The sequence below is a fragment of the Dreissena polymorpha genome, chromosome 2 (assembly GCF_020536995.1).
Source record: "Dreissena polymorpha isolate Duluth1 chromosome 2, UMN_Dpol_1.0, whole genome shotgun sequence".
In the NCBI taxonomy this organism is placed as follows: Eukaryota; Metazoa; Mollusca; class Bivalvia; order Myida; family Dreissenidae; genus Dreissena; species Dreissena polymorpha.
This window is the reverse complement of record NC_068356.1, coordinates 63,979,392-64,005,672: the sequence shown is the minus strand read 5'-3', so window position 1 is coordinate 64,005,672 and position 26,281 is coordinate 63,979,392. Positions and strand designations below refer to the sequence as shown.

Here is a 26,281-nt window from a genome sequence, read left to right as displayed (position 1 = left end):
ATTTATCCAGCTCGTAAAATATATCAATATCTGTTTCAAGATCTAAAATGTCGTTTGGTTCAAACGCGTGTAAACAGCGTTGGATAATTCCCCTCAATTTATTACATGTTCACCTATGTATGTGAAGTATGTTCAAGTATGTGAATGTTTAGTTTATCACGAAAATCTTCTTTCGATGCAGGTTAAGTTTGCATAGAAAGATCCCATGTGTTCCATCCATACAAAAGATCCATACCATTACATTTTTTACAACAATTGCACCATACTTCTGTCATTATGAATGTTTACATTTTTTCGTTGAGGAATATCTAATATAGCAGCATCAAGTAAGAGTGAATAGACAGACGATTATTTTAAATGCTATAATTAAGATAAGTTTTTTTCCAAAAGTCCGCAGTTAATAGTATTCGTTTTGAGGTAACAGGTAGTTGTTAGAATTATGTCTTATGAATCCAATAATGTTAAAAATATCGACTGTTCCTTGCAAAGTGAATATATTGTTCATTTAAATCAAATCCATGAAAAATGCTTGCAGATCTTATCCATGCGCTTTATAATGATAACGGTCGCACTCTCAAAAAATATGACAAGTAAGTGGCGGTAAATTGAAAAACTGAGACAACATAAAAAGTGAGGGTAGTTACAACTAACTTGGTTTGATGAAAAACTTAATTTTCTTAAGGGATAACACTTATTGATTTTCTAACATCAATAGCACTCTTGCCATGTCAGAAAGTATAAGAACCGTGGAAGTGCGTTTAAAAACTATTGCAATATAACATTTAAATTAAAACAGATAATAAATACAAATTAACCAATCATTATAAAAAGACCGTGCTCATAGTGGACGAAAGTGAAGCAAATCAAGCCCAGACAAAATAAAGACAGCAGTGTCTAGGTTAATGAGTAGCTTAAAAAATTGTGTAAATTTTTGTTGTTGTTGTATAATGAGGCTGAAGAGCTTCGTACTGTTATTAACACTTACGGCAATAATGACACATCGAAAAAACAATATGATGTCTCTAAATCGAATGACCATTGAATTCGTTTTGGTGTTGTATATAAGAGTTAATATTTGTTGTCGTAAGATAACAATGAATGGTCGAATTTAAGCTTGTTTTCGCGTTGAGACGGGGAATGAGATGCGTACATTATGATGGAATCTACGACGAACTTGTAGACCCTCTATTCCATAAGGTATTTGAGTTGGTTATCTTGATAAACACTTTATGAAATCATTCAGATAATTTTCGATCAGAATTTGTGCTGATTGTTTTTTAAATCGAGTTTTCCTGGCAACATTTTAAATATAATTAATTTGACATTTCGTAATTAATATAGAAGACGACAATTAATGCTTCATCATCGTGTTAAAAACGCTCCTCCATCATACAGCTTCGCGTGAGTTTTAGAGAGTTTCATATACAATTACCTTTGTACATATTTCGGTCCGTCGGATCTAAGTAGTTCAGAAACCCGCGTTATGAGGAATTTAGCTTAACATACACTTAATAAACCGACTCTATCTTCGTCTGCGTTGGGTTTAAATATAGCCTTTTATTTAACAGGTATACAGTTTAAAAAGATTCGTATCAGGCCGTTTTCTCAATACATAGTGTGACATAACCGTTGAGATCTATTTCTACCTTGAGTATTATATTGATTGCGTACCGGTGACTTGTTAAAACCTGATTTTATGTTTAAACAAGACGATGTTTGTATTTATGTAGTGTCAGAAGCAGTAAAATGAAGTTTCACTTAAATAGTTTACGAACATAACTATCGGAATTGTTACCGGTATATAGTTTTTCTTCTTTTTCTTCTTCTTCTTCTTCTTTTTGTCAAATTCTTCTTTATATTTTTATCATTATGACATTCATACTTGTACTTATTATAATTGTATTATTATTGCTATTAATGAAATATATATAATATACTACTACTACTTATACTACACCTTATTATAAAAATAATAATAATAATAATTAGTGATGGGACCGAATATCCGAATATTCGAAAATTGGCCGAATATTCGCTCCAAAAGTCATATTCGAATATTCCATTTTATGCACAGATACTTTTTAAAAAGGTATAAGTACATGTACAAAGTCGCAGTTCGGGTTTAGTGCAGACGACTTTCCTGAATATTGTTTTGATAACAGCTGCCATAAATGAACGAGATGTTAATTGACAAACGGGAGGGTGTAAGGTGAGGGACATAATGGATATGGTGTCCGCCTAGCGACAAGGAGGTTACGGGTTCGATCCCCACCGTGGGAGCGTTCTTTAGATCTCCCCCAAAGACACCAAGTACTGGTTCTAGGCCCAGGAAACGGACTCGAGAGCGTTTATATAAGCCTAAGTCGATGCAATCGAGCTAAAATAAATAGGTTTAAACTAAACTAAGGTGAGGGACCAATCACCAATTTACTTGAAACTTATATTGATGTAATATGTGCATACTATTTTCTGAAAATCAGTCGAAAATGAAAATTAATTTATGTGAAACACATCAATGTGTATCGATAATCATTCAATTTGTTTGATATACAAAATATGTGTTTTGATAGGTCTTTTAACCTCAGGTGGTATATAATACAGTATCTTTTGACTTGATCTGACAGCAGTTGGCTTTTATTTCAATGCGACACATCTATCAATAGCAATTAGTGACCCATATCATAGAACACCATTGTTTTAATGCCTGATAAAATCAATAATTTGCCGATAAATCGATGATAAGATATCAAAAGCTAAACTGGTGCACTCGAGGTATTAGTGAAAGTAAGTTTAAGCAAGACAGACATTGAATAGTGAAATTTATTGTTAATTTATAGAACGTACGTCGTGTTTTACGAATGTCGGGACAAATTGTCTCATACCAGGACGCCGGGCAAAAAACCCCGAAAGCGGGACCATCCCATCGAGATCAGAACGAATGCCACGTTTGTTATGAATGCTTTGTCTATATATTAAATCAATGTTTATTTGATAAAACCACAGCGATGGAGCACGGCAGATAAAAGGGAGAGGAGTCAGATGGTGCAGAAGGAAATCAGGGCAAGCGAAGAGGAGAGCAGAAGAGCCCGTTCAGTTGAAATGGGTGGACAATGTGCCTGGAACAAATAGACAACAACAGAGAGGAAGTTGACTTGGGCAGACATCTGGCAGTATGACTAAGTATGGCGCTAAGACTCAAATTCCTGTTAAGGTCAGTTTACGACCTGCTGCCATCCCCAACCAACCTCCACAGATGGGGTCTTGTGGAAGACCCAAGTTGCAGTCTTTGTAACAAGCCAGGCACCATGGAACACATCCTGTCATCATGTCAGACTTAGCTGACACAGGGCCGCTACAGATGGAGACACGATGCTGTCCTTAGGGAGCTAGCCGATGTACTTGAGCGCGAGAAAAGGAAGAAAAGAACAGCAAAGAAAACAGCATCTACAAAGATCAACTTTGTCAAGGCAGGGGAAACAACCACAAAGCAAGCTCCTAGAAACACGTCGATCTTAGATGAATCAGACCAATGGGAGATGAAAGTCCTCATAACGCGGGTTTCTGAAAGGGAAGAAACTGGTCTTTCCCGAGATCGTCCAAACTACACTGAGGCCTGACATAGTGATATGGTCCACCAAACACAAGAAGCTGGTGACCATTGAACTCACCGTCCCATGGGAATCAAGGTTCGACATGGCATTTGAGCGGAAGAAAGCCAAATACACTGATCTCTTAGACCAGTGCAGTTCCCGCGATTGGAAAACATGGCTGTTCCCGATCGAAATTGGCGCCAGAGGCTTTCCCGCACAATCACTGTGGAGGATGCTAAGTGCCATAGGAATCAGGGGAGGAGAGAGAAAGAGAGCTGTTGGGAGACTAGGTCAAGCAGCAGAGAGAGCGTCCAGTTGGCTATGGATTAAGAGAGAGGAGAAGAGCTGGCAGCTAACCACTGACCCGTAATGCCTGATCAGCACTGCGGTTCCAACGCCCGGAGAGTGTCCTGGGATTAAATGATGAAACACTTGTTGATGGGCGGCTCCCAGCTGATGAGTCAGTGGTTTCGTGCAGCACAGACTGTATTCAACACATTTCTTATCTGGGGAACCAGTGACTTCTAGGAAAGACTAGATGGCGACCGAGAATAGATTGGTGAAACTGGAAAGACAGATGACAACCAGGAACAAACTGGCCAGGTGCAGGATGGGGTAGCATCCCAAAATGCAGTCTTCGTAAGAGGACAACCATTATTCAGCTACAGACTCCATTACAGAAGAGTACCCCCAAAGTCTTCCGAGAGGGGGGAGGATGAAAGACTTACACGGACAGATTCAACGGTAACGACACGGCTAGTTCAATCGACTTTGACTGGAAAGAAGGCAGAAACAAAGTGTAGGTGTGGAAAAGTCTGCAAGAATCTCAGGGGCTTGCGCATTCATCAAGCGAGAATGATGTGTGGGCAGACAGCACGACAGCAGCAGCGCACAGATGTAATGTCTGGTGAGACGATGGAGGATCCTAGTCAGGAACAAACCCACAGTACTGGGGACCTCTTAGCGGCTGACATGCTGGATACAAACACATTGCGATCGGAAACGGATGCTCAAGAAGTCTTCGATGATGAAGACCCAATACTGGCGTTACTGAGAACACAGAGTGACCCAGAGGCAAACACCGACTTACCACACTCCACAACAGCTCACAAGGGTGATGAATCTCCGAGGAAGCCAAGAATATCCTGGCCGAAAACGTCAAACAAGAAAGCATGGAAAGACCTGGACGATGACCTCCATGCAATACTGGAGACAGCACTCCAAGGAGCAGTTGAAAGAAAGCTGGTTGCTTTAACCAACCTTGTCTACACAGTTGGGAAAGAAAGATTCGGTCTGACTATCTATCCAGAAAACCACCAAGAAACCTGTACAGATGAATAGAAGGCAGCGACAGATAATGGGCATCAGGAGTGAACTGAAGGTTTTGCGAAGGAGATATAGGCATGCCAGGGAAGAAGAAAAGCCAGGGCTGAAGCAGTTAAGAGACAGCCAGTGGGAACAACTTTTAAACCTATGCAAGGCAGAACAACTTCGTGAGAAAAGAAGGAAAAAGGCCAAACGTCGTGCTAAGTTCATTGCAAATCCATTCAAGTTCTCTAATAACCTGCTAGACAAAGAGAAATCGGGCAAGCTAGAGAGCAGCATGGAAGAAATTACACAGTTCCTAACTGAAACGCACTCTGATGATATCCGAGACGTACCGTTAGGCAACTGCCAGAGAATAGAACCAGTACCAGAACCCACAACACCTCTAGACACTAATGGAACCTACACTGAAAGAGGTTTCAGAAGTAGTTCAAATGGCAAGAGCAGGGTCGGCCCGAGGACCAAATGGTATCCCTTACAAGGTGTATAAGATGTGCCCTAAACTTTTTCGAGGCTTATTGAATCTTCTGAAAGTGGTTTGGAGGAAAGGTAAAGTTCCAGATTGTTGGCAACAGGCAGAAGGAATATTTACACCAAAGGAAAAGGATTCGAAGACCGTCACCCAATTCAGAACCATTTCCTTACTGAACGTTGAGGGGAAAATCTTCTTTGCTGTGCTGGCCAATAGAATGACGAAGTATCTGACATAAAACCAATAAATTGATACCTCAGTGCAAAAGGGAGTCGTCCCAGGGTTCTCTGGATATGTGGAACATACAAGCGCCCTCAGTCAGATCATCAGAGAAGCAAAGGTTAACCAAAAAGACCTCACTGTTGTCTGGCTTGACCTTGCCAATGCTTATGGCTCCATACCACACAAGCTAATTGAGACCGCACTGAAGCACTACCACATCCCAGACCATGTGCAACAGATTATCAATGGATACTTCAGTAACATACAACTTCGGTTTGCTGTAGGAGAACAGGCAACACCTTGAATAAGGCTCGAGAAAGGAATAGTAACAGGCTGCACTATTTCAGTCGTGTTATTCGTGATGGGAATGAAATTAATTATCAATGCCGCAAAGAGGGAAACCAGAGGACCAAAGACAACCTCCGGGATATACCTTCCATCCAATAGAGGTTTTATGGATGACCTCACCGTAACTACAACGACACATGTGCAAGCTCGTTGGGTTCTTGGAGCATTGGATGAGACAGTGACTTGGGCAAGAATGAAGTTCAAACCAAAGAAATCGAGGAGCATGGTAATCAAGAAGGGAAAGGTTACTCAAAGGTTCACCCTCTAGGTACAGAGCGAAGACATACCATCCATAGTACACAATCCTATCAAATGCTTAGGAACATGGTACGATGCCAGCCTTAACGACACAAGCAGCATAAACCGCACCAAGAACCAACTCCAAGAAGGTCTGAAGCTGATAGACCAGACATCACTTCCTGGGAAATTCAAGGCATGGTTATACCAACATGGATTGTTACCAAGACTCATGTGGCCTCTAATGCTGTATGAGATAGCAGTTTCTACTGTGGAAGGCTTTGAAAGAACCATCAACAGATACCTCCGTAGATGGCTAGGGGTCCCACCAAACTTCACCAGCATCGGACTGTATGGGAGGACCAACCAGCTCCAACTCCCAATATCATCAGTTGTTGAGGAGTACAAAGTTGCTAAGGCCAGGATGGTGGTGACACTGAAATAATCTTCTGATGACCTGATCTGGATGGCAGGCATAGAGACTAGAACCGGAAGGAAGTGGTCGGCAAGCCAGGCGGTGTCCCAAGCTGAAAGTATACGCAGACACAAAGACATCGTCGGAACTACTACGGAGGGCAGACAAGGGCTTGGTATGATAAAACCACAGCGATGGAGCACGGCAGATACAAGGGAGAGGAGTCAGATGGTGCAGAAGGAAATCAGGGCGAGCGAAGAGGAGAGCAGAAGAGCCCGTTCAGTTGAAATGGGTGGACAATGTGCCTGGAACAAATGGACAACAACAGAGAGGAAGTTGACTTGGGCAGACATCTGGCAGTATAAGCCACTAAGACTCAAATTCCTGTTAAGGTCAGTTTACGACCTGCTGCCATCCCCAACCAACCTCCACAGATGGGGTCTGTGGAAGACCGAAGTTAAAGTCTTTGTAACAAGCCAGGCACCATGGAACACATCCTGTCATCATGTCAGACTTAGCTGACACAGGGCCGCTACAGATGGAGACACGATGCTGTCCTTAGGGAGCTAGCAGATGTACTTGAGCGCGAGAGAAGGAAGAAAAGAACAGCAAAGAAAACAGCATCTACAAAGATCAACTTTGTCAAGGCAGGGGAAACAACCACAAAGCAACCTCCTATAAACACGTCGATCTTAGATGAATCAGACCAATGGGAGATGAAAGTCGACTTCGGGAAGAAGCTGGTCTTTCCCGAGATCGTCCAAACTACACTGAGGCCTGACATAGTGATATGGTCCACCAAACACAAGAAGCTGGTGACCATTGAACTCACCGTCCCATGGGAATCAAGGTTCGACACGGCATTTGAGCGGAAGAAAGCCAAATACACTGATCTCTTAGACCAGTGCAGTTCCCGCGATTGGAAAACATGGCTGTTCCCGATCGAAATTGGCGCCAGAGGCTTTCCCGCACAATCACTGTGGAGGATGCTAAGAGCCCTAGGAATCAGGGGATGAGAGCTGTTGGGAGACCAGGTCAAGCAGCAGAGAGAGCGTCCAGTTGGCTATGGATTAAGAGAGAGGAAAAGAGCTGGCAGCTAACCACTGACCCGTAGTGTCTGATCAGCACTGCGGTTCCACCGCCCGGAGAGTGTCCTCGGATTAAAGGATGAAACACTTGTTGATGGGCGGCTCCCAGCTGATGATTCAGTGGTTTCGTGCAGCACAGACTGTATTCAACACATTTAATCAGAATTAAGTGACTCAGATTTTAACCAATTTAATCGTCGTGGTTCTTAATTCCAGAAAAAATAGCTATAACAAAATAATAAATATTATCGATGGGAATTAATCAGAATCAATTAGGAGTATTAAAATAAATTAGAATTACGGTAATGTGTTTTTCGGAAATATCTTATGAGAATAAACATTATTTATTTAAACAATATTTAAGAACATAATATTTAATAGCAAAAAAAATCTTAAATTATTACTCTTTCAAGCTCTTCAAAGCTGCGCATATGATGCGATTTATAAGTGGCAATATAAAATACTACGGACATATAATATAAAGTTAAAAAATCGAATATTCGAATATATTCGAATAATGACCAACGAATATTCGAATATTATTTTCAGTATTCGTTCCCATCCCTAATAATTATACTTCTACTACTACTACTACTACTACTACTACTACTACTACTACTACTACTACTACTACTACTACTACTACTACTACTACTACTACTACTACTACTGCTTCTACTACTACTACAATACTATTACTGCTACTACTACTACTACTACTACTACTACTACTACTACTACTACTACTACTACTACTACTACTACTACTACTACTACTACTTCTACTACTACAACTACTACTACTACTACTACTACTACTACTACTACTACTACTACTACTACTATTACTTCTTCTACTACTACTACTATTCTTTTTTTTCTTGTTTGATTATTATTATTATTATCATTATTATTGTTATTATTGTTTTTTTTAAAGTATTATCGAGGTATTATTATTATAATTATTGTAATTATTATTGTTCTAATTTGAATATCATTTAAAAGCATTTAAAAATGGGAGTTAATATTCAGTAAGTATAGAACTCACGAAATATGATTGCTGGCAAATTAGCAATTGAATAAAAATTCAGATTAATTTTATTTATAATTATCGGCTTTGCAATGACATGGTCAGTGATTATTTTGCCTTACAGCTTAGACGATCAAAGCAGCATGTGTACATTTATTGCAGTCCGCCTTCTACTTTTGTTCCGTAAGTACCAAGCGTATGGATTGTCGGATTAAGGTTACATTAGATCGTTTGTCGTGTTAACGCTATTCAAACACAATGGATCGACCATGTGTGCTTTAATACTGTATTGAACTATTTCACGTGTATCTTCAAAAGTCGTCTACCTTTTTTATGCCTTCTTTTTCGCTTCTAAATTATTACATGAATCCTTCTGGTTACATGTACATGCATGTTTAAAATTGTTCAAATTCTTTCTCAATACTTAAGACAATTTGATCCTTTTTTAATAATAAATTTTATTAAATTTAATTAAAAAAAACTACCTCTTTAAATCATAATCAATAAATTGTAAGACAGACTACGTTTATAACTGACAATATTTCAAGATCATGACTTCACTTTAGCAGGTATAAATATCCTTGGGGCAACTGGTTCCAGTATCACTTCAGTGAGAAATGTGTCTATAGAATGTAAATCTGAACGGTACGGAGTCGTTTTCAAGTTCCAAGAACAAAAGTCATCCGACTATATCAGGCTAGCTGAATGCCAGTTCGGACCAGGTGGCCATTCTCAATTGATGGATGAAACATTCAAAGGAACCTATGACGTGACATACGTTAATTACACGTGTGTACTGACGATACTGTATCTAACGGTAGACCAGTGTGGAATATACACGTGTGCAGAAATGTACAATGAATCAGAAACTGTTGAAAAACAGATCGGCTGGAACTGCGAAGGTCAGTTAAACCAGTGAACCTTGCTTCATATGCTGAATGCAGCTGCAATTATCGGTGCTTTGCATAGGCTAATTTATAAGATTATTCTATCGCTGGTTTCTACAAAGCTTATTTTGTTGTTTTGACGGTTAGACTTACATAATAATAATTCATTAATTCTATTGATGGATATAACTTTGGTTTTTACGATAAAGGTGCATTTTTAAAGCACCCTTTGTTATTAATTTTTTAGTAAATCGTGTCATTTTATAGTTTTCACATTGTTCTTCATAGCAATCAGTTTTTGTATTAGGCGTTCCGAAATCCACTGAAACTACAGAGGGTCACTGGATATCCATAATAGTTGTTCTGTCTGTGGGATGTGTTGTTCTAGCTGGTAGCAGCACCGCCTTCATTGTTCACTTTCACTTTAGACGGAAGAATAACCAACACACGAGTAGTAAGTTACAGATAAAAAATCTGCAAGATAACGTGTTCAAAATGCAATCTATGGATAAAAACCCAATTATATTGCAACGCGCTTTTATATCTTTTACGCGATTTAATATAAACGTTAAAGCATGGTTTATTGATAGCTAACTGAATTACTGTTTAGATGATGTACACATATTAAATTCTAAACCATTGGTCTAATTTTAAGACGAACATTGTGTTATTAATCATTTAATGTATATAAATGTGTAGCTAAGCAAAGCTATGCGTCACTTTCCAATATATATACTTAATTGAGCATTGCATAAGTGTAATGATTTTATATCAAACTTTAGAAGCGATATTAATCAATGCAGTTTAAAATAACGCAACACATGTATTTAAATGCAAATGAGCATGGAACTGATTGATAATATGAGTTCCAAACAATTTTCATGTTTAGTCAAGGTGAAAATAATAATTAATAAAACGGCCAAGCGGGTAACAAGGAAATCACATAATATCCAAGTTAAGAACAATCCCTTGTAAAAGCGTTACAACAAACTAAGTGCTAGACTTATTGTTTGTTTCTATGATGTTTCATAATATAAGGTTTTTATAGTTAAGTTAAAACTTGCACATTGTAAAATAATAACATAGGTTGATACAATTACATCACTTAACATTTAATTCGTTTTACTTTGTTCACGTATAAAGTGGTAATTCATAATTAAATAATAATACCTATATAAAAAAACTAAGTAAAAACACTTGTTACTTTCCTAGATGAAAATCGTCAGGAGCTTGGGGATTTCTCGGAAGCGGCACCCTTGACAGTTCCTCAGACTAGAGCCGGTAACACCATGCTTGATGAAGAATCTAGTACACCCATTACATATTCAGCTACAGATACACACAATGCCTCAGTTGATGATTTATTGGCTTACAGCCATAATTTAAACATGACACCCAAGGATACACTGACTGGTGACATAACACAAGATGATGGACAGATGTCCTTTACAAGTCAAAGCATTCAAAATAATATAGAACAAGTAAGTCAAGAACAGAAGCCAGAACAGGAAGAATTAGCTATACCCATGGAAATCGTTCACCACAAGGTTGAGTACTTGAATAGGAATGCCGCCACATTTGGCACATATGCAATTTCAAATAACTGTGTTCATATAAAGCGTTTTCAAAACTATACATGTATATTCAGATTTCAATCATTATGTGATTCTTATTTAATGTGGACATGTACGTATTAAACAAGTTTGTAAGTGTGATTGTTTGTTGGTTATAGCCATGATCCATGTTCTAAAGTACTTAAAACGTGTTAAAGTCTGTTTGATTATGGGATAATACAATGACCCATATTTTAAAGATCTGTATATATATATATATATATATATATATATATATATATATATATATATATGGTAAATTTGAAGAAAATTATTAAATATTGAGCTTCATATTTTTAGCAACCCGAGAACACCCCCAAAATACTTGAAGTACGTAACGATGAGCATCGACATGAGCGTTTACAAGTCGATGGTATGTGTCATTAAATTAGCAATCGTTCTCTTCTTGCGTTCGTTACATACATAGTTAATTATAAACATATGTATAGCGATTTATGACCCATTTCATATATGGGATAAGATTAATGCCACACTATGAAATCCCGATTTCTTAGGTACTTAAAACATGATGACTCGTGGAAGAGTATGTGTTATGTCATAGACACGTGGTGTTTTCACGCAGCACAGGTCTTTCATAATCTGAGGCTATGAGTAGATCAGAAAAAAATACTACTGCTGATCACAAATATCGCCCAGGTGGATGTTGAGACTGTAATTCACTATCGGATGTCCGTTGCCTAACCTAATCGATAATTCTTGAATGATGTTTAAAGAGTATCAAACGGTAATGTGGATTTTTTCTTTGTTCTTGCCCAAGAAGAGCTTGTATTATGTAAGAGTTACCGTAGTGTATTCAAGAGCTATTCGGAAGGAAATCTAAAAATGAATCCAAATATTTGTTTATGGAATTTCATAATGTAAAAAAGAGAGATGTTGTTATTTTGTCAAAGTTAAATGTATAACATCCATAGGATGCTAAACAGTACACACACACATCAACATTTGCGTTTAGACACACTCTCAATAAAATTGAATTTGATTTGTTTTTATGAACTTGTGGTTTAAAAAGCGATATTTTAATTTTAAGCAAATGAGTTGAGTCTAAGGTTATTTTATTTGCAAGTGGGGTGTACCTGGTACATTGTCTGCAACTACTTGCTAGATACATGCAAATCACTTAATCTTAAACAATTTCAAATTCGTTTTACTTTGTACACTTGTAAAAAGGCAACTAAGATTGTTCAATAATACTACACATATAAACAGCACATACCTAAATTTAATTTATTTTATGCTTTCCGATGGTTTATAGAGAAATCAGTGCATTAAACTGGTATTTCACTGTTTCAAACAGTGAAAAATAACAGTGAACATTATCGATAATTTTCATTATTTGACAGGAGCTATTTTTTACATATCTTTGGTTTCCCCATCGTGATCCCCAATGTTACCAAGTGAAACTACTCTGCATTGAATGTGAATAAAAACATACGGAGAAGCCAACCTTGAACATACATGTAATTACATTTTTGGGCACCAAATGGTTAATTATATTTACTGGAATGGCAAAAAATCCAAAATAATCATTAGTAATAATAAAACAAATAGACAGTTTGTTGGATTTGGTGGAATATCGATTTTAATTCACTTATGATCATAGAAAAAAATATATTTTCTATCTCTCTAATCCTCTTTAGCATTGTTTTTGGAGCGCTAGATGAAAATGGATTTGAAACCTGGGGATAACTAGGAAGCGGAACCCTTGACATGTTCTGAGTCTGCAGCCTATCTGCAACCCGATATTTAATAAAGACTGTAATCAATGCCTATTAAATTCAGATCCGGAAAAAGAAAGTCCGGTTGAAGAACGGGATGAACAGACGACGCCTAAAACAAACTTCCACCAAACGGTTGCGTTTTTTGAAAGCGGTGAAGCCAAACACAATACAAGTGTAAATACAAATAACTTTTATTCTATAAAGCTTTTACAAAACCAAACATGTTAATTGTACTGATTTGTTATACTTATTTACAATGTACATATTAAACACGTTGTAAAGTACGTTGATTGTGTTAACAGCATGAGTCGTATGCTTAAATACTCTTATAGTTTTGATATATAGTTACATATAAATAAATAAATAAATAAAAAAAAAATAAATAAATAAATATATATATATATATATATATATATATATATATATATTAATAGTTTAAACACTATGAAACTGAAACTTATTTATCATGTTCAATGTTATATTCATTTAATTTGAATCTTCATTATGACATACGTAGCTTTATATTTATAGCGATCGGACAACTCTGAAGAACGTAAGAGAATTCATGAAGTTGGGCAGTCAAGACTAGTCAGTATGTGTCATTATATTTTTATGCGTTTACATCTGGTTATTATTACGTATATAGGTCAATATAAATAAATGTATAGTAATAAATTGTCATGATATGTACAACGCCTTTAATAAAAATGGGATAAGCTGTAAAATCGTTATCTTAATCAAACGAAATGCTTATAACTTCAGTTTAACGGTCGTTAAGCTCATAATTAATATCTAAAAAACTTTAACTAACTTCACTTGCACCGTTTACAATGTGTCTTAAATGTGAAGATGTAAATAATCTTTGTGACGCTTTCATGAACGTCTGTGTTTGATGTTGTAGTGTTGAACATGCCATAGTATTTATAATTTAGTTATTAACTGCTTTTCGGGGGAGGGGCCGTATTCTTCGGACAAATTTTGGTTTTCCATAGTCTAATGAGGTCGGATTTGAGGTAACAATAAAGTCTTTATAAACCTTGATGTATGTGCCGTTAGATATTGTGTATCGATCGCTAATAATCCCAATGCCGTCGAACTGATATCTTTACAAAGCTTTATTCTACTTTAAATCGAATTGCAAATCGCATACGTTGGTCCAAATGCCGATCAGAACAAATCGATGTGCAGTGTCTATTTATATTCGCACTTACCTACCAAGTTCTAAATGGGCTTTGTGTAGCGTAGACAAGTCGCCGCATGGTGCGCAAAGCTTAGATGGGTTTCTGTGTGTATTAAGTGCATTGTACATTGTGCAGGGCTTACTTAAACAAATTCGTTATCTTTTGAAAACAGAACATATAATCACCTAAATAATGATTCTTATAATAAAATAGGTCTCAATTCAAGAAATTTTGCATATGTCATAGGAAGAACTGAAGTATTTAAAAGATCCTAAATAACAATTGTTTGAAAACTGTTTTTTTTCCATTTTAACTTTTTGCAAAGTTTTACATTTAAAGCCAGAACACCTTTGTTAAGAAAAACATACTTCCGTGAGATTGTTCAACTTTGTAAAACCAGGCCCAGTTGTTTGAGAACTTTACCGTAATATGAATGTATATATGTAATGTACTTGTGTTAAGTGTTATGTTCCTGTTTTTAAATAGTATTAACCTAAGAACTAACATCTGTCAGTATGCTAATGCGTTTTATATTTTAATGACGTTTATCGGTTTTATTTATACAGGTAATACCAACCAGGAGCTCATATCAAATATTGAGAAAACCCTGAAGAAAAAGTGAGCTTGACAAGCAATGATATCAATCTGTGTGTGCAACTTTGCCGACATTTAAGACTTTAACAAAAAAAAACATATGATTACAATGACAAGATTGTGGATATGTGTTTTGATATGGGTGTCTTTTAATATGCTTAAAATGAACTATGAGTGCCCTTCTATATACTAAAAAGTGTTCTACTTGTATTTTTATTTTCGTTTCTATATCTTTGTTTCTAAAATTGGTATTCAATAACTTGACTACCAATTAAAGAAAATGATCAAATTTTATTTTTCTTATTTCACAATATATATCATTAAGTTTAGGGTATACTGTCATTTACTTTTTTATTCATAATGTTATATTAGACGATGGAAACAGAAATAACCAACCTCAATTGTTTATTTCAAATAAAGGATTGAGATACATTTTAATGATTTTAAGACTTAAACAAATACAGTTACACGTGTTTTTCAACCTTGATCGCTTAACTTAAGATAAAACAATCAAGCATCACAACATTACATTCCTCAAAGAAAGCAAGTTCCAGAGTTCGAATTGGATTAATTAAAAACTATATTTAATTAAATTATTAAAAACTCGTTTAAACAACGTGATGTTTCCATCATTCGAACATTAAAAACGAAGTATTCACCTCTCATATTTGTGTAGTGAATTAGTTTAGGGCTGGTCTTCTTAATATTGGATCATGGAATCTCAATCCGGACAATGGAATAAAAGTCTTGATTTAAAATGCATCCTGAAACCGTAGAAAAATGCTTTAACGCCAAAATAGTGAACCATCAGCACATATGCTCATTTTTTAACATCTTTACGAAATCTCCCTTAATTTGAATAAAGAAGATATATACGTATATTTTTACATATTTGGTAATAACGCAAGTTTACTTCTATGTCTCTGCAAGTTCTATCGTGTAGAAAACGTTGTTCAAATATGTACAACTTCAATGTGGAATGGTATTATTCATGGAACTGGTCACTTACTTTATGATACTCGGATTCGTTTGGGTTATCTTGCGAAACTGTCTTGCTCTAACAAAGAGCATTCTTAAAATGAAAGTTAATTGACTTCAGCTTATTACTTGTTAATCGTTAAAAATCATTTAATTGTATTAACATGATTTATGATAACAATTCAGATTTAAATTACTGATTTGTGTAAGTCTAGAAATATACCTAGTGTTTAGCAAAACGCGTTGCCGAAATAGTTTGCTCAGGTGCGGTTCTTTACAAATGCAAGTAAATACGAGTAAACGTATCAGTTTGTTCGCAAACTTGGTCGTTATGAATTACATTGAACTATACAGCAGGTAATGTATGTTACCAATGTAGAAGATAATTTATTTGTTAAATTTTTATCATTTCACCGATTGGTTTTGTTATCAAGGTACCTGTTGATCCATGCAATATGTAGGTATTTTATTCGTTGCTGTTTTATGCATGATGACATTTGTTTATCTTATGGAAAATGATAAAATCATTATCGGTATCTTAATGTAAGGGTACTGAACATTATAATCCAAGTATTTCTTGCCATGGAGGGTAAAATCGACGTCCTGAATTACAAGACAAAATGTGCTTGCCAAATTACTAGTCCAAAGCTCTTATAATTTAATAACTCTTTATCGAGTTACAATTGCTTTTTATAATATCTGTATTATATGTAGATAAAATATGTTTTTATTTTCTGTCATTTTGATGTGATTAGTTCGCATAATTGATTTCATAATTGATTTATGTATGCGTAGCGCACACTCATTACTAATGCAGCTTGTAAACGTCTAATGTGAAAGTGCAATTAAGTGGTTCGCTATTGTTTGATTACAGTAACCAATAAAACTAGCGTTGACAGGCATGTTAGGAAACCGACGCAAAGTGCCTATTGACCGGTTTAATCTCCCGTTCGTCCCCAGTCAATTGCCTTAAATGGACTTTCTAAACATGTTTTTCCTTGGTCTCAGTTATTGTAAAGTCAGTATGGTCATGATATTATGTTTTGTTGGCATTATGTAACTTCAATTAAATGAAGTGACTGTTTCCTTTTATCCTTGTGACGTTTAGGGTAATTTGCATGTGCGTCTTATATTGGTGCATTTAACATAAAACATTAGGTAGTATGTAAAAGTAACGTACAACATCATCAACGTATTTCTCGCTTCTGAAGCTGTATGTGTTTTATGGAGGTTAGGTTTAAATGCAAAGTTTATATGAATATTGCAATCGAGAAACAGTATGATATACATTCGGTATGGTTGTCTTATATTTAAGGCTAATGCTGAGTTGCTTATACATTACAAGATAAACACAATAACTGGAAACGAAACATGAATGATTACCGCCCGGGTCTCAGCCTTAGAACGGTTAATGAAAAAAGTTTTAAACCGGTTAAAAAGGTTGCTGAACAAAATGTTTAGCCCAGAAATAATGATGAAACACACGATTTTAAATGATATGTAATGTATCATATTAGACCGCAAAACACATTTAAAAGCAATTCACTAGAACTTATTTTATTCAATTGTAATGAATATTACTATTACTAACAACTAAGTTATAAAACACAACTTTACATGAAATTTATTTTGATGATAGAAACGAGGTATTTTCTTCCTTTTCATTCAATCGTATTTGTAAAATGTAAGCACGTCTTAAACAAGTTTTCTACGATGCTGAAGTGAGTGCGTCCAAAACGGTACTGATATGTTTATAGCGGACAAAGCCGGACAAAAGGCCGCTTGACGTTTAATAACAAATAATTTAACGATTTATGAAATATTGCACATATCTTTAATACACCGTTGCAAATTAAAGCGTCTGCATGGTATGCATGTGATAATGTTTAACTATGAGAGATGTGTTCAATATATCGCAGTGTGTATACATTGTATACATTTTCGCCATGGTTAAGTACCAGACATAAGGCTTTTCAAGGAGTTAAAGCGTATCACGCTTGAATGCCATTAGCTTTTGCCTTATACAGCATCTCCGGAAACAACTTAGATCAAATATAGAATTCAAAAATCCATGCTGATAAGATCAGATCTGATGCACCATTTATCAGAGTTTAAAAATGAACATTACCGACTAAGGGTATACATCGGAGTCCATAGAAAGCAATTGTACACTCATTCTCAATTCTATCGCTTGTAATGCTATTTCTTTTAATATGATAGTTATGATTCCTCGAACACGGTTAAGATCAACTTAAAATAAGACGGGTTGTTGGATTGAAACCACTCAGCCATGACTTTCTGACACTTCTAAATCTATCGTGAGCGTGGAGTCTCGTGCGGATCTAGTTTTCGTTGCACGTGGAAAAAGAAGTCCTCTAATTGTTGTTCTTTTTTTTAATAATATACAAAATCTCGAAATTCGATCGTTTTTTCTGCCATCAGATACAAATGAGCCTCGCTATTGGAAAATCGGGTTTACTGCATTGAGTAAACTGTCGTCCCAAGTTAGCCTGTGCAATCGTTTCTTTCCTTCCACATTGGTTTTTGGCTAAGAAGAGACTACCATTAAACGACAAATTATGTCCTTGATTAGACTATACGGACTTCACAGGCTCATCTGCACATTCATTAAGCCCCGTTTTCCCAGAATGAGGCTCAAATATAATGAAACGTTGTTGAAGAGCTGGGTATGTTTGTAAAGACAAGGCAAGTAACCGCGTGCAGCTTACGTGACCATAATCAGACCCGGATTTGATAAATGCGTCAACCTATCACCAAATCAGTGGGTTTCCATGCACAGTACTGTAAAACCAGAGACAGATACTTAAGCATTGTGTCATAAAGCGTTAAATTATTTTCACTGAAAGTAGATTCTGCCATTGTGTCATTGTTTATTGGAGAATGTTGTTATCGCTTAATGCTATGAGTATATATATCCGTCAGACATGTTGATTAAAACGCATGGATAACTCAAATTCATAAATATAAATGCCGAGAAATGCACATGTTCGAACGTTTTAAAGGAATAATGAGAACATAAAGATTCTTCGATAATTTGGAAATCATGCAGTGACATACACATTTTTTATTGCAAAGCATCATGTTAAGGCGAAACTCTTTTAAACTTTGTCTCGTTAATTAAACGTGTCCGTTATTTTGATGCACCGGTTCTGACACGAGTTGTTACGATGCTAAATTCACTAAATAAATATAGTAGGCGATTTATCCGAATTAGGGTATTTGACATTGACACACACTTCTATTATGGAAGCATACTGGTTAATTCTACAAAGTGTTTAATGGCGAGATATAGACGATGTATATTTGCAACTAGAAAGTTAAAGAATAAACATGAGAATGCAAACAAATGATATCTACAATACTTTTAAGACAATGATATAAGTAATGCGTGTAAAAGATGATAAAAATGTAAATATTTACAGGTGCAGCATATTATAGAATTTAAAACAACATACTTTCAAATCACAACGAAGTAAAAGGCCTGTTAAAAAACATAATATGATAAATCTCGCAGCCGTTGTATTTCATTTCCTGATCGTCGACACATTAACAAGTGGCCGTACCAATTGTCAACACTTCACTGAGTTAAATACACACTTCACTACTTCTTGATGACATTAATCTTCTGATTTACTTCGTATGTACTAAATGTAGTACGGACTTGTACAAGAAAAGTTTTCTTACCCAAATCGTATAGTTTCTGATTTGCTTCATATTTAAACAGCAACAAACGAATTAAAAGTACTTTCTCCGCTTACTGCTATCAACAAGAAACAATCGTATTGTATTTAGATTCATCTCTCAACCCCGAGCGATCTAGCGTCTCATAGCGTTCTACCTTTGTTCTGAAATTCAATCATTTTACATCAGCAGAATCATCATTTACCAGACGTCAAATACGCTTACATGTCATCGCATAGTTTAACGACACTGATTGCAGCGGTTGCAGGCATTCGCTCACCTTAGTATAGGCTGTATCAAAGGCTAAGCGTTAAAAAACAGTAAGCAAATTATTTTTATATATGACCGTTTTTGTATGTAACGTGTTTGTAAACATTATACACGCCAGAATTGCCATTTTATTGCCACTAACTGCTATTAATCGCGCTAGTATTGTTTCATTTACAGTTTGCGATATAATAAAACATGCCACAATTTGCATTAGCGATACTTACAATCCTTGCAAGGGCATACGCGCATCCTCTGAAAATAAAATTATTGTCAGAAACTCTTGTCATTTATTTTATATCACAAGTGCATCATTTTAAAAGCTATGACATAACCGCATGCTCTGAAAATAAACATTATTTTTAGCACTAACTATTATTTATTTTATATTACAAGTGCATCCGTTTAAAGGACGACCACAACTGTTTAGAGGCTTCACATACCATTTGCTAGCGGACTCTCGGAAACAAATATCCCAGGATCAATCTCATCATAAATCCTACTCATCACTCCGTTGAAAGGCGGTCGGACATTTCGTTTTAAGCGCCTTTCTATTGCGGGGTTGTTCACAGGAACGACGTTTTCTTTTAAATAATATTAAACAAAATGTACATATATCTTTCCGTACAGTTAGTAAATATCAAGATAAATCCACATACAAAGTCAAGCGAAAAGATTGGGTTTGTTAAGGACTCAATGTGAATGTTATGCATTTGCAGAATGTGCATGCGTTTTTTTTATTTACGGATATGCGTTACGTTATTGTATATAGAAATTATATTTTGTTTATACCTGTTACATGACTCCCAAGACTCCGTCTGTAAAACCGGCACACACATGCAACAGCAACGGTTATCACAAGTACAACCAACGCGCTTGCTCCTGCTAATATGTTATTTGTAACATTAACATGTTCTTTTGGGGCTTTTGTGGACACTTGAGTCTTCAACCATGGCTAAACGAAATAAAACCACTTTAAGAAATTAAATTGACTAACTGCTCAATAATATTGTTCATTTTATTAATAGCCTAATAAAAAAAAATATTTTAGGCCTAATGCATTCACCGATAATACATAATTTTATTAGATTTCTGAAAAGTACATTTGCATTCATCAGAGATAAGCAAGCACTTGATTAATGAATTTGATTAAAGGGGCCTTTTCACAGATTTTGGCATTTTATAACTTATTCATTAATACTTTATATCGATAAATGTAAACATTGGATCGTAAAAGCTCCAGTAAAAAATCAAGAATAAAATTAAAAAAAGGAAAAGAACATTGCCCGGACCAGGTTACGAACCAGTGACCCCTGGAGTCCTGCCAGAGTCCTGAAGTAAAAAACGCTTTAACCTACTGAGCTATTCCGCCAAGTACACATACTTGACGTATTTTATACCTTATATAAGCAATCTTCGTAGTTTCACAAAATTTAACGACAAAAACAGAACTCTCCAAATTATTCAATCGTTTCGCGTTGCAACGCTTTATAATTTTTAGGTTTTAAAATCGTCAAAAGATGCATATAATGGCTATATTAGACCATGGTAAATGTCCAGTATTACTGTTTCCTCACAAATATCATAACTAAAACGAAAATTTGCGAATCTGAAACAACTTTTTTCAATTTTGTCAATTTACCAAAGCGTGAAAAGATCCCTTTAATATCAATAAGAAATACGCACATGTACCAGGACGCTTCAGGAAGTACAACTCGGTATGCGTCTTTCCAATACCATTGCCCACTTGCAACATGTACATCCCGTAATCTGATTCTGTGATATTTTCCAACGTAAGATTGCTACTTACTAAGTTCGTGTCAGTAACTCTAGGACTGAGTGCGATGTCAGAACATGATGGACTGATGTCCGTGCATTTTCTCCAGATATAATCAGGAAATGTTTGGTAGTGGATTAGCGAATCCGAAAAAGGCAAACGTCACTTCTTCGCCCAAATTACGTAAAGCTATATTGTTTATATCAGCTGCTGTTCTTTTAAGATCTTTTCGAACCGGACCTGAAAAGACATTCACGGGATAAAGTTAAGCAATTAATAGCCACACGAATAATACAAAATCTTGGATATGGGCGTTATTTTCAAATATATGAATTTTAAAATTATTTTACAATTCATCAAATGTTAAATGTATATTTGCTCAGGCGTAATTTATATAAAATTTCACACACATGCCGAATACGTTCCATTATCTGATAAATACATACACAAGACACTCAGGTAAAGATCCCTTCCACCAAATCCAATGGCATTAGACGCCGTACAGGTGTATTTTTCTAATCGACTGCATCTAGCACGCGTTATTACATGCTGAATACCAGTGGTCGTGTTTTGTGCGCTTTCACCAACGATTTCGTTAAGTTGTAAATTATTATTCATGAGTTTAAGATCTGGCGGGGGAAAACCTTTTCCGACACAGTCAAATATGACGGTGTCGTTTTCCTGTACGGTTACGTTGGAAATGCCGTCAAATGTATCTATTTGAAATTTTTGCACAACGGGAAGGTCTGAAATAGTGATTACAAGTGCATAGATCATTGCTAGAACGGACAATAGTTAGGTTTGTCTCTTACTCACTGAAACAATTGTTCGTTATCCATACGCTGGTTAGTGACAAAATTACTCTATTAAAAGCTAGTTAAATAACACAAAAATATAGTTACAAAGACACTAATCTAAATCATTTAAACCAGTCAAAATGAAAATATTAAATATAAAATACAACTATAACGCATGGCGTAGAATAAATACACTGCACATGTAGGGAAAACTGCTTAGAGTCGGTTCCAGTATAATTCCTTCCATCTGAGTTGGTTCGCTGTGCAAGTGTAGATTCCAGCGTCAGTTCTTGCAACTGATTTTATCAACAGATTCTCGTTTGAAAATGCACCATCGCCTTTGGTCCATCGAATCGCCGTTTCTGGGGGGATTTCCAAGTTGATATTACACGATTTGGTAAAAGTGTCTCCTTCTTTAAGGTATACATTGTCGATGCTCAAAACAGTTGGAGGATCTGATAAACAGATATTTCGTTTTATTCACAAACATAACCATGCAGTGCATATAGGAGGACCATTATCGGATAATTAATTTATATCCGATTAAGATGGATATATAATGCTATCATAATGAACAATATAATCTTTGTAACTATATAAGGACCATACAATATTGTTAAAAACTAAGATTTTGTTTATAAGATTAACTTTTGTAATAATTCGCTTCTTTGTTTTAAGAGCGAGATTTGTAATCGGTTTCATATATAAGCAATATACGTACACAAAATGTTCAAATTTAACTCCTTTGAAAGCTCCTGATGTACATTTGATACCACACATATATATTTGCCGGAATGATAGCGACGAGCTGGTTTAATCTGGTAATGAATATAAATAGTGTTTTCTCTCTCTGCTTCATATTCATATTGATCTGTGACTGGGTGATTGCCTTTGATTCAGACTCATACGAGGCACCGGCCAGCCTTCAGCAACGCAACGTATTTCCGCGGTTGTATTTTCAATAAGTGAAACATTGGACACGGTGTCAAATATTTCAACTTCAAACCGCGTTATTTGTAAAAGTTCTGAAACAAGCAGTGACGCTTCAATGTATCGATAAATATAAATTGCGAATGAATACATACTAACTGAATACATGTAAAAGGTATAATTTAATAAAATACCTCCATGTTTAATTTAAGACACAATCGTCTTAATACTAAATATCGATCAATGGGGGATATTCCCTTATCTGAACTAAGTTCTTGTTTGCTAATACACTGAATGTGTCTGTACCGTTATGTTTCAATAAAGCGTTAATCATAAAATTGGATTTTAATTTAGTGATCTTAAAATAAGTGTCATTTTGTTTTTATGCAGCTGTTTCTGTTCCTTAAATATCGTTATTTTGTAACTGAATTCATTTTATAAATAATATACAATAAACATACCACCATACGTGACGTTGATAGCGTTGCTGGAAGTCATGTTTCCTTCATACTGAACGACACACTTCCATTGGTCAACTTGCTGTTTATCAAGTCGGACATTCAACGTGCACTGTACGCAATATTTGTTTAAGCATTTACAACCAGCTGTTAGGGGTGGGACGCATTTTATATCGCAATTCTTATCAAAATCAGGTATTTGCAAAGCACTGTAAAATGTATTGTCAGCAACAACACCCGTAATTGTCGACTGAATAATAGACCTTTTGAAAAATAAAACAGCACGGGCGTGTTTATCCGTCCATTGGCATGTCAAATTAAAACTTTGTGGGGAAACGTTGCTGCTGGTTATTTGGATATCACATGACGCTGGAATAGATAGATAATCAGATTGTATAATAAGGCAAAAATCATTCAATAATGTAAACGCGAAGTTAGACATATTTAATATTTATAATTACATGTACTCAATGAGCACACCGAAGGTAAATCACGCACGTGTATATAAATATCGTATAATAATAATTTAAAAAAATGCGAAATGGCGAACCATTTTATCATACGTAGAACACACGCACTTTTAAATGAAACAACATTACTTAATGTAAAGCTTTTCAAAATCTCAAAGAAGTAAGAAAAACTCGATAAAACCGTGGTTACGCTAGTTAATAAATACAGTCATAATGAACCACAATCGCAACAAACACAGCAATGACAACAATAAGACATGTGTTGTTTTTTTCCAAACAAATTTCTGGATATTTAGGAACAAAAAAAGTTAATAAAAATAAAATATGGCTTTTCAAACTGCCGTCTTTGTACCAGAACATAAGTGCAATGAAATTGTTTTTCCCGTCAAAAAGACATGTTTCCCATTTTTTGCTGTATCCGTTAAATCTCAATAATAAGTCGGGATTGTTTTCTTTCAAACATCGTTTTTCATTCAAGTCTCGCATTATTAAGCGATTTAATTCTGACGTGTCATTTTCCTTTAGATCAAGATGGAGACATGTAATTACGATTGCTGAACATTTGATCTCGTGTTATAACGAACAAAACAAGAGCACCGCATAACGGGTGCCACGCCAGGCTGCGAAAGCTTGTCAGATTTATTTTAGAGGTCACAGTGACCTTGACCTTTGACCTAGTGACCCCAAAATGGGTGTGGCAGTGTAGAACTCATCAAAGAACATCTACATATAAAGTTTCAAAGTTGTAGGTGGAAGGACTTTGATTTTAGAGCCAATGTTAAAAACCTTTACAAACCTTGACACGGACGGCGGACACGACGAGCTGGCTATGACAATACCTCGGGTTTTCTCCGAAAACAACCGAGCTAAAAATATACTAATATAACTTCACTGCATTAATGAACCATACACAAATAAACACAAAAGACTTATATTTTTCATAAACAATGCTTTCCAATAATTGCGTTAATTTTTTTTAATTGACGATTTTGCGGAATTAAACACGCAGTTGAAACTCGTGATTGACCGAAAAAAATGAATTGTTGGTTATAGTTTTATTTGACGTCCAATCGGGACAAGGTTGTTTTTTTTCGAATACGTGTACATAATGTTACGTGAAGTGTTCGCATCATGCACTTTCATATTTAATTATTTTTACCGATCGACCACTAAATATGAATTTACAGTTAATGCAGCACGAAATTGAAGTCATTTTGTTCTGAAATTCGGGCAAAAAACCAATAGCATTTCCGAAGACAACTCATTTGGGTATGCATATTTACTATATTGTCTCGCACATACACACACAATCATTTTTTTGACATGTGACACGTTCAAAAATGCAGTCTTTATCTCGCAGATTTATATCTTGCACTTTTCTCACCTGACTTATGAAAAGACCATTTCTCAATAAATATAATTTGTATTATTATTCAGCAGATTATGCAACATATGAAATATATTTCTGAATTCGTCTCAATGTTTTTGTTCACATCACACTTATGAGCTTATTAAGTTAATTGACTATTTAATTCTTTTTATTTTCATAATTTCATGCCCTTAAATGTTCGCAAATTGGTCTAGCAAGGGATTCTTATCAACTTTTGTCAAAAAGCTTTGTAAATGGTAGTACAATAATATTATGAGTAATATATTACCAAAAATAACACTTTCCAGATTGTATTTACAATTGTTTTCTTTCCTCCCATCTTATAATATAAGGAGAATACCAGAATCTCTTAATGAAGAGCAAGAAATACTTACCAAATGATAATATGCGCAGGATGATCCAAGTTTCGGTTCCTAAATACAAAGCCAAACGGATCAACATTCCACGCATCATGCTGCTGTATACGTTAGTTGTTTGCGAACTTAATATAACCGCTATAATGCTGCGTACTCTTCAATTCATGTCCGTATTTTTCATAATTATATAGTTTAAAACTGAATTCAATCGCACAATAATATTTCCTTGTATCGCTTTCTAGTACAATGACTGCGTCTGTTTCGAAACAATTGCACATGACCTTCATTCTAAAAACAGTGAAGTCTTGTAAAAGGACCCTGAATGGTAAACAAAGGGAAACAAGATCAGAATAAAACATGTATATTAAGGAAATAGACATGGGAATACAACTTTCATTTAGGCAAGAATGTCAT

General features: G+C 35.5%; 2 protein-coding genes and 2 long non-coding RNA genes across 5 annotated transcripts; 1 reads left to right on the top strand and 3 right to left on the bottom strand.

Annotated features, from left to right (window-relative positions):
- Positions 1-1,660: 1,660 nt before the first annotated feature.
- LOC127867339 (uncharacterized) lies at positions 1,661-15,068 on the top strand. Of its 2 annotated transcripts, none has more exons than XM_052408426.1 (9): positions 1,661-1,797; positions 8,853-8,911; positions 9,298-9,630; positions 9,923-10,069; positions 10,828-11,096; positions 11,529-11,601; positions 13,029-13,141; positions 13,499-13,559; positions 14,715-15,068. In XM_052408426.1, the coding sequence occupies exons 2-9, from the start codon at positions 8,872-8,874 to the stop codon at positions 14,768-14,770; spliced, it is 1,092 nt and encodes a 363-aa protein (XP_052264386.1). In that variant the 5' UTR covers positions 1,661-1,797; positions 8,853-8,871; the 3' UTR covers positions 14,771-15,068. The 2 variants fall into 2 exon arrangements, with proteins under 2 accessions (XP_052264386.1, XP_052264385.1); XM_052408425.1 differs by having other exon boundaries at positions 9,295-9,630.
- Positions 15,069-17,370: 2,302 nt separating this feature from the next.
- LOC127869770 (uncharacterized) lies at positions 17,371-21,451 on the bottom strand. The gene is made up of 5 exons (XM_052412431.1): positions 21,437-21,451; positions 20,482-20,644; positions 20,133-20,273; positions 19,917-19,944; positions 17,371-19,586 (listed from the first exon to the last, which is right to left on the bottom strand). Exons 1-5 carry the CDS (start codon positions 21,449-21,451, stop codon positions 19,505-19,507), a joined length of 429 nt encoding a protein of 142 aa, XP_052268391.1. The 3' UTR covers positions 17,371-19,504.
- Positions 21,452-21,585: 134 nt separating this feature from the next.
- On the bottom strand, positions 21,586-22,520 carry LOC127867360 (uncharacterized). Its single transcript, XR_008043460.1, has 3 exons — positions 22,457-22,520; positions 21,913-22,212; positions 21,586-21,706 (listed from the first exon to the last, which is right to left on the bottom strand). It is a non-coding gene; the product is annotated as an uncharacterized LOC127867360 (long non-coding RNA).
- A 656-nt stretch (positions 22,521-23,176) lies between these two features.
- Positions 23,177-26,018, bottom strand: LOC127867361 (uncharacterized). Its single transcript, XR_008043461.1, has 3 exons — positions 25,886-26,018; positions 23,655-24,020; positions 23,177-23,288 (listed from the first exon to the last, which is right to left on the bottom strand). It is a non-coding gene; the product is annotated as an uncharacterized LOC127867361 (long non-coding RNA).
- Between the last annotated feature and the right edge of the window lie 263 nt (positions 26,019-26,281).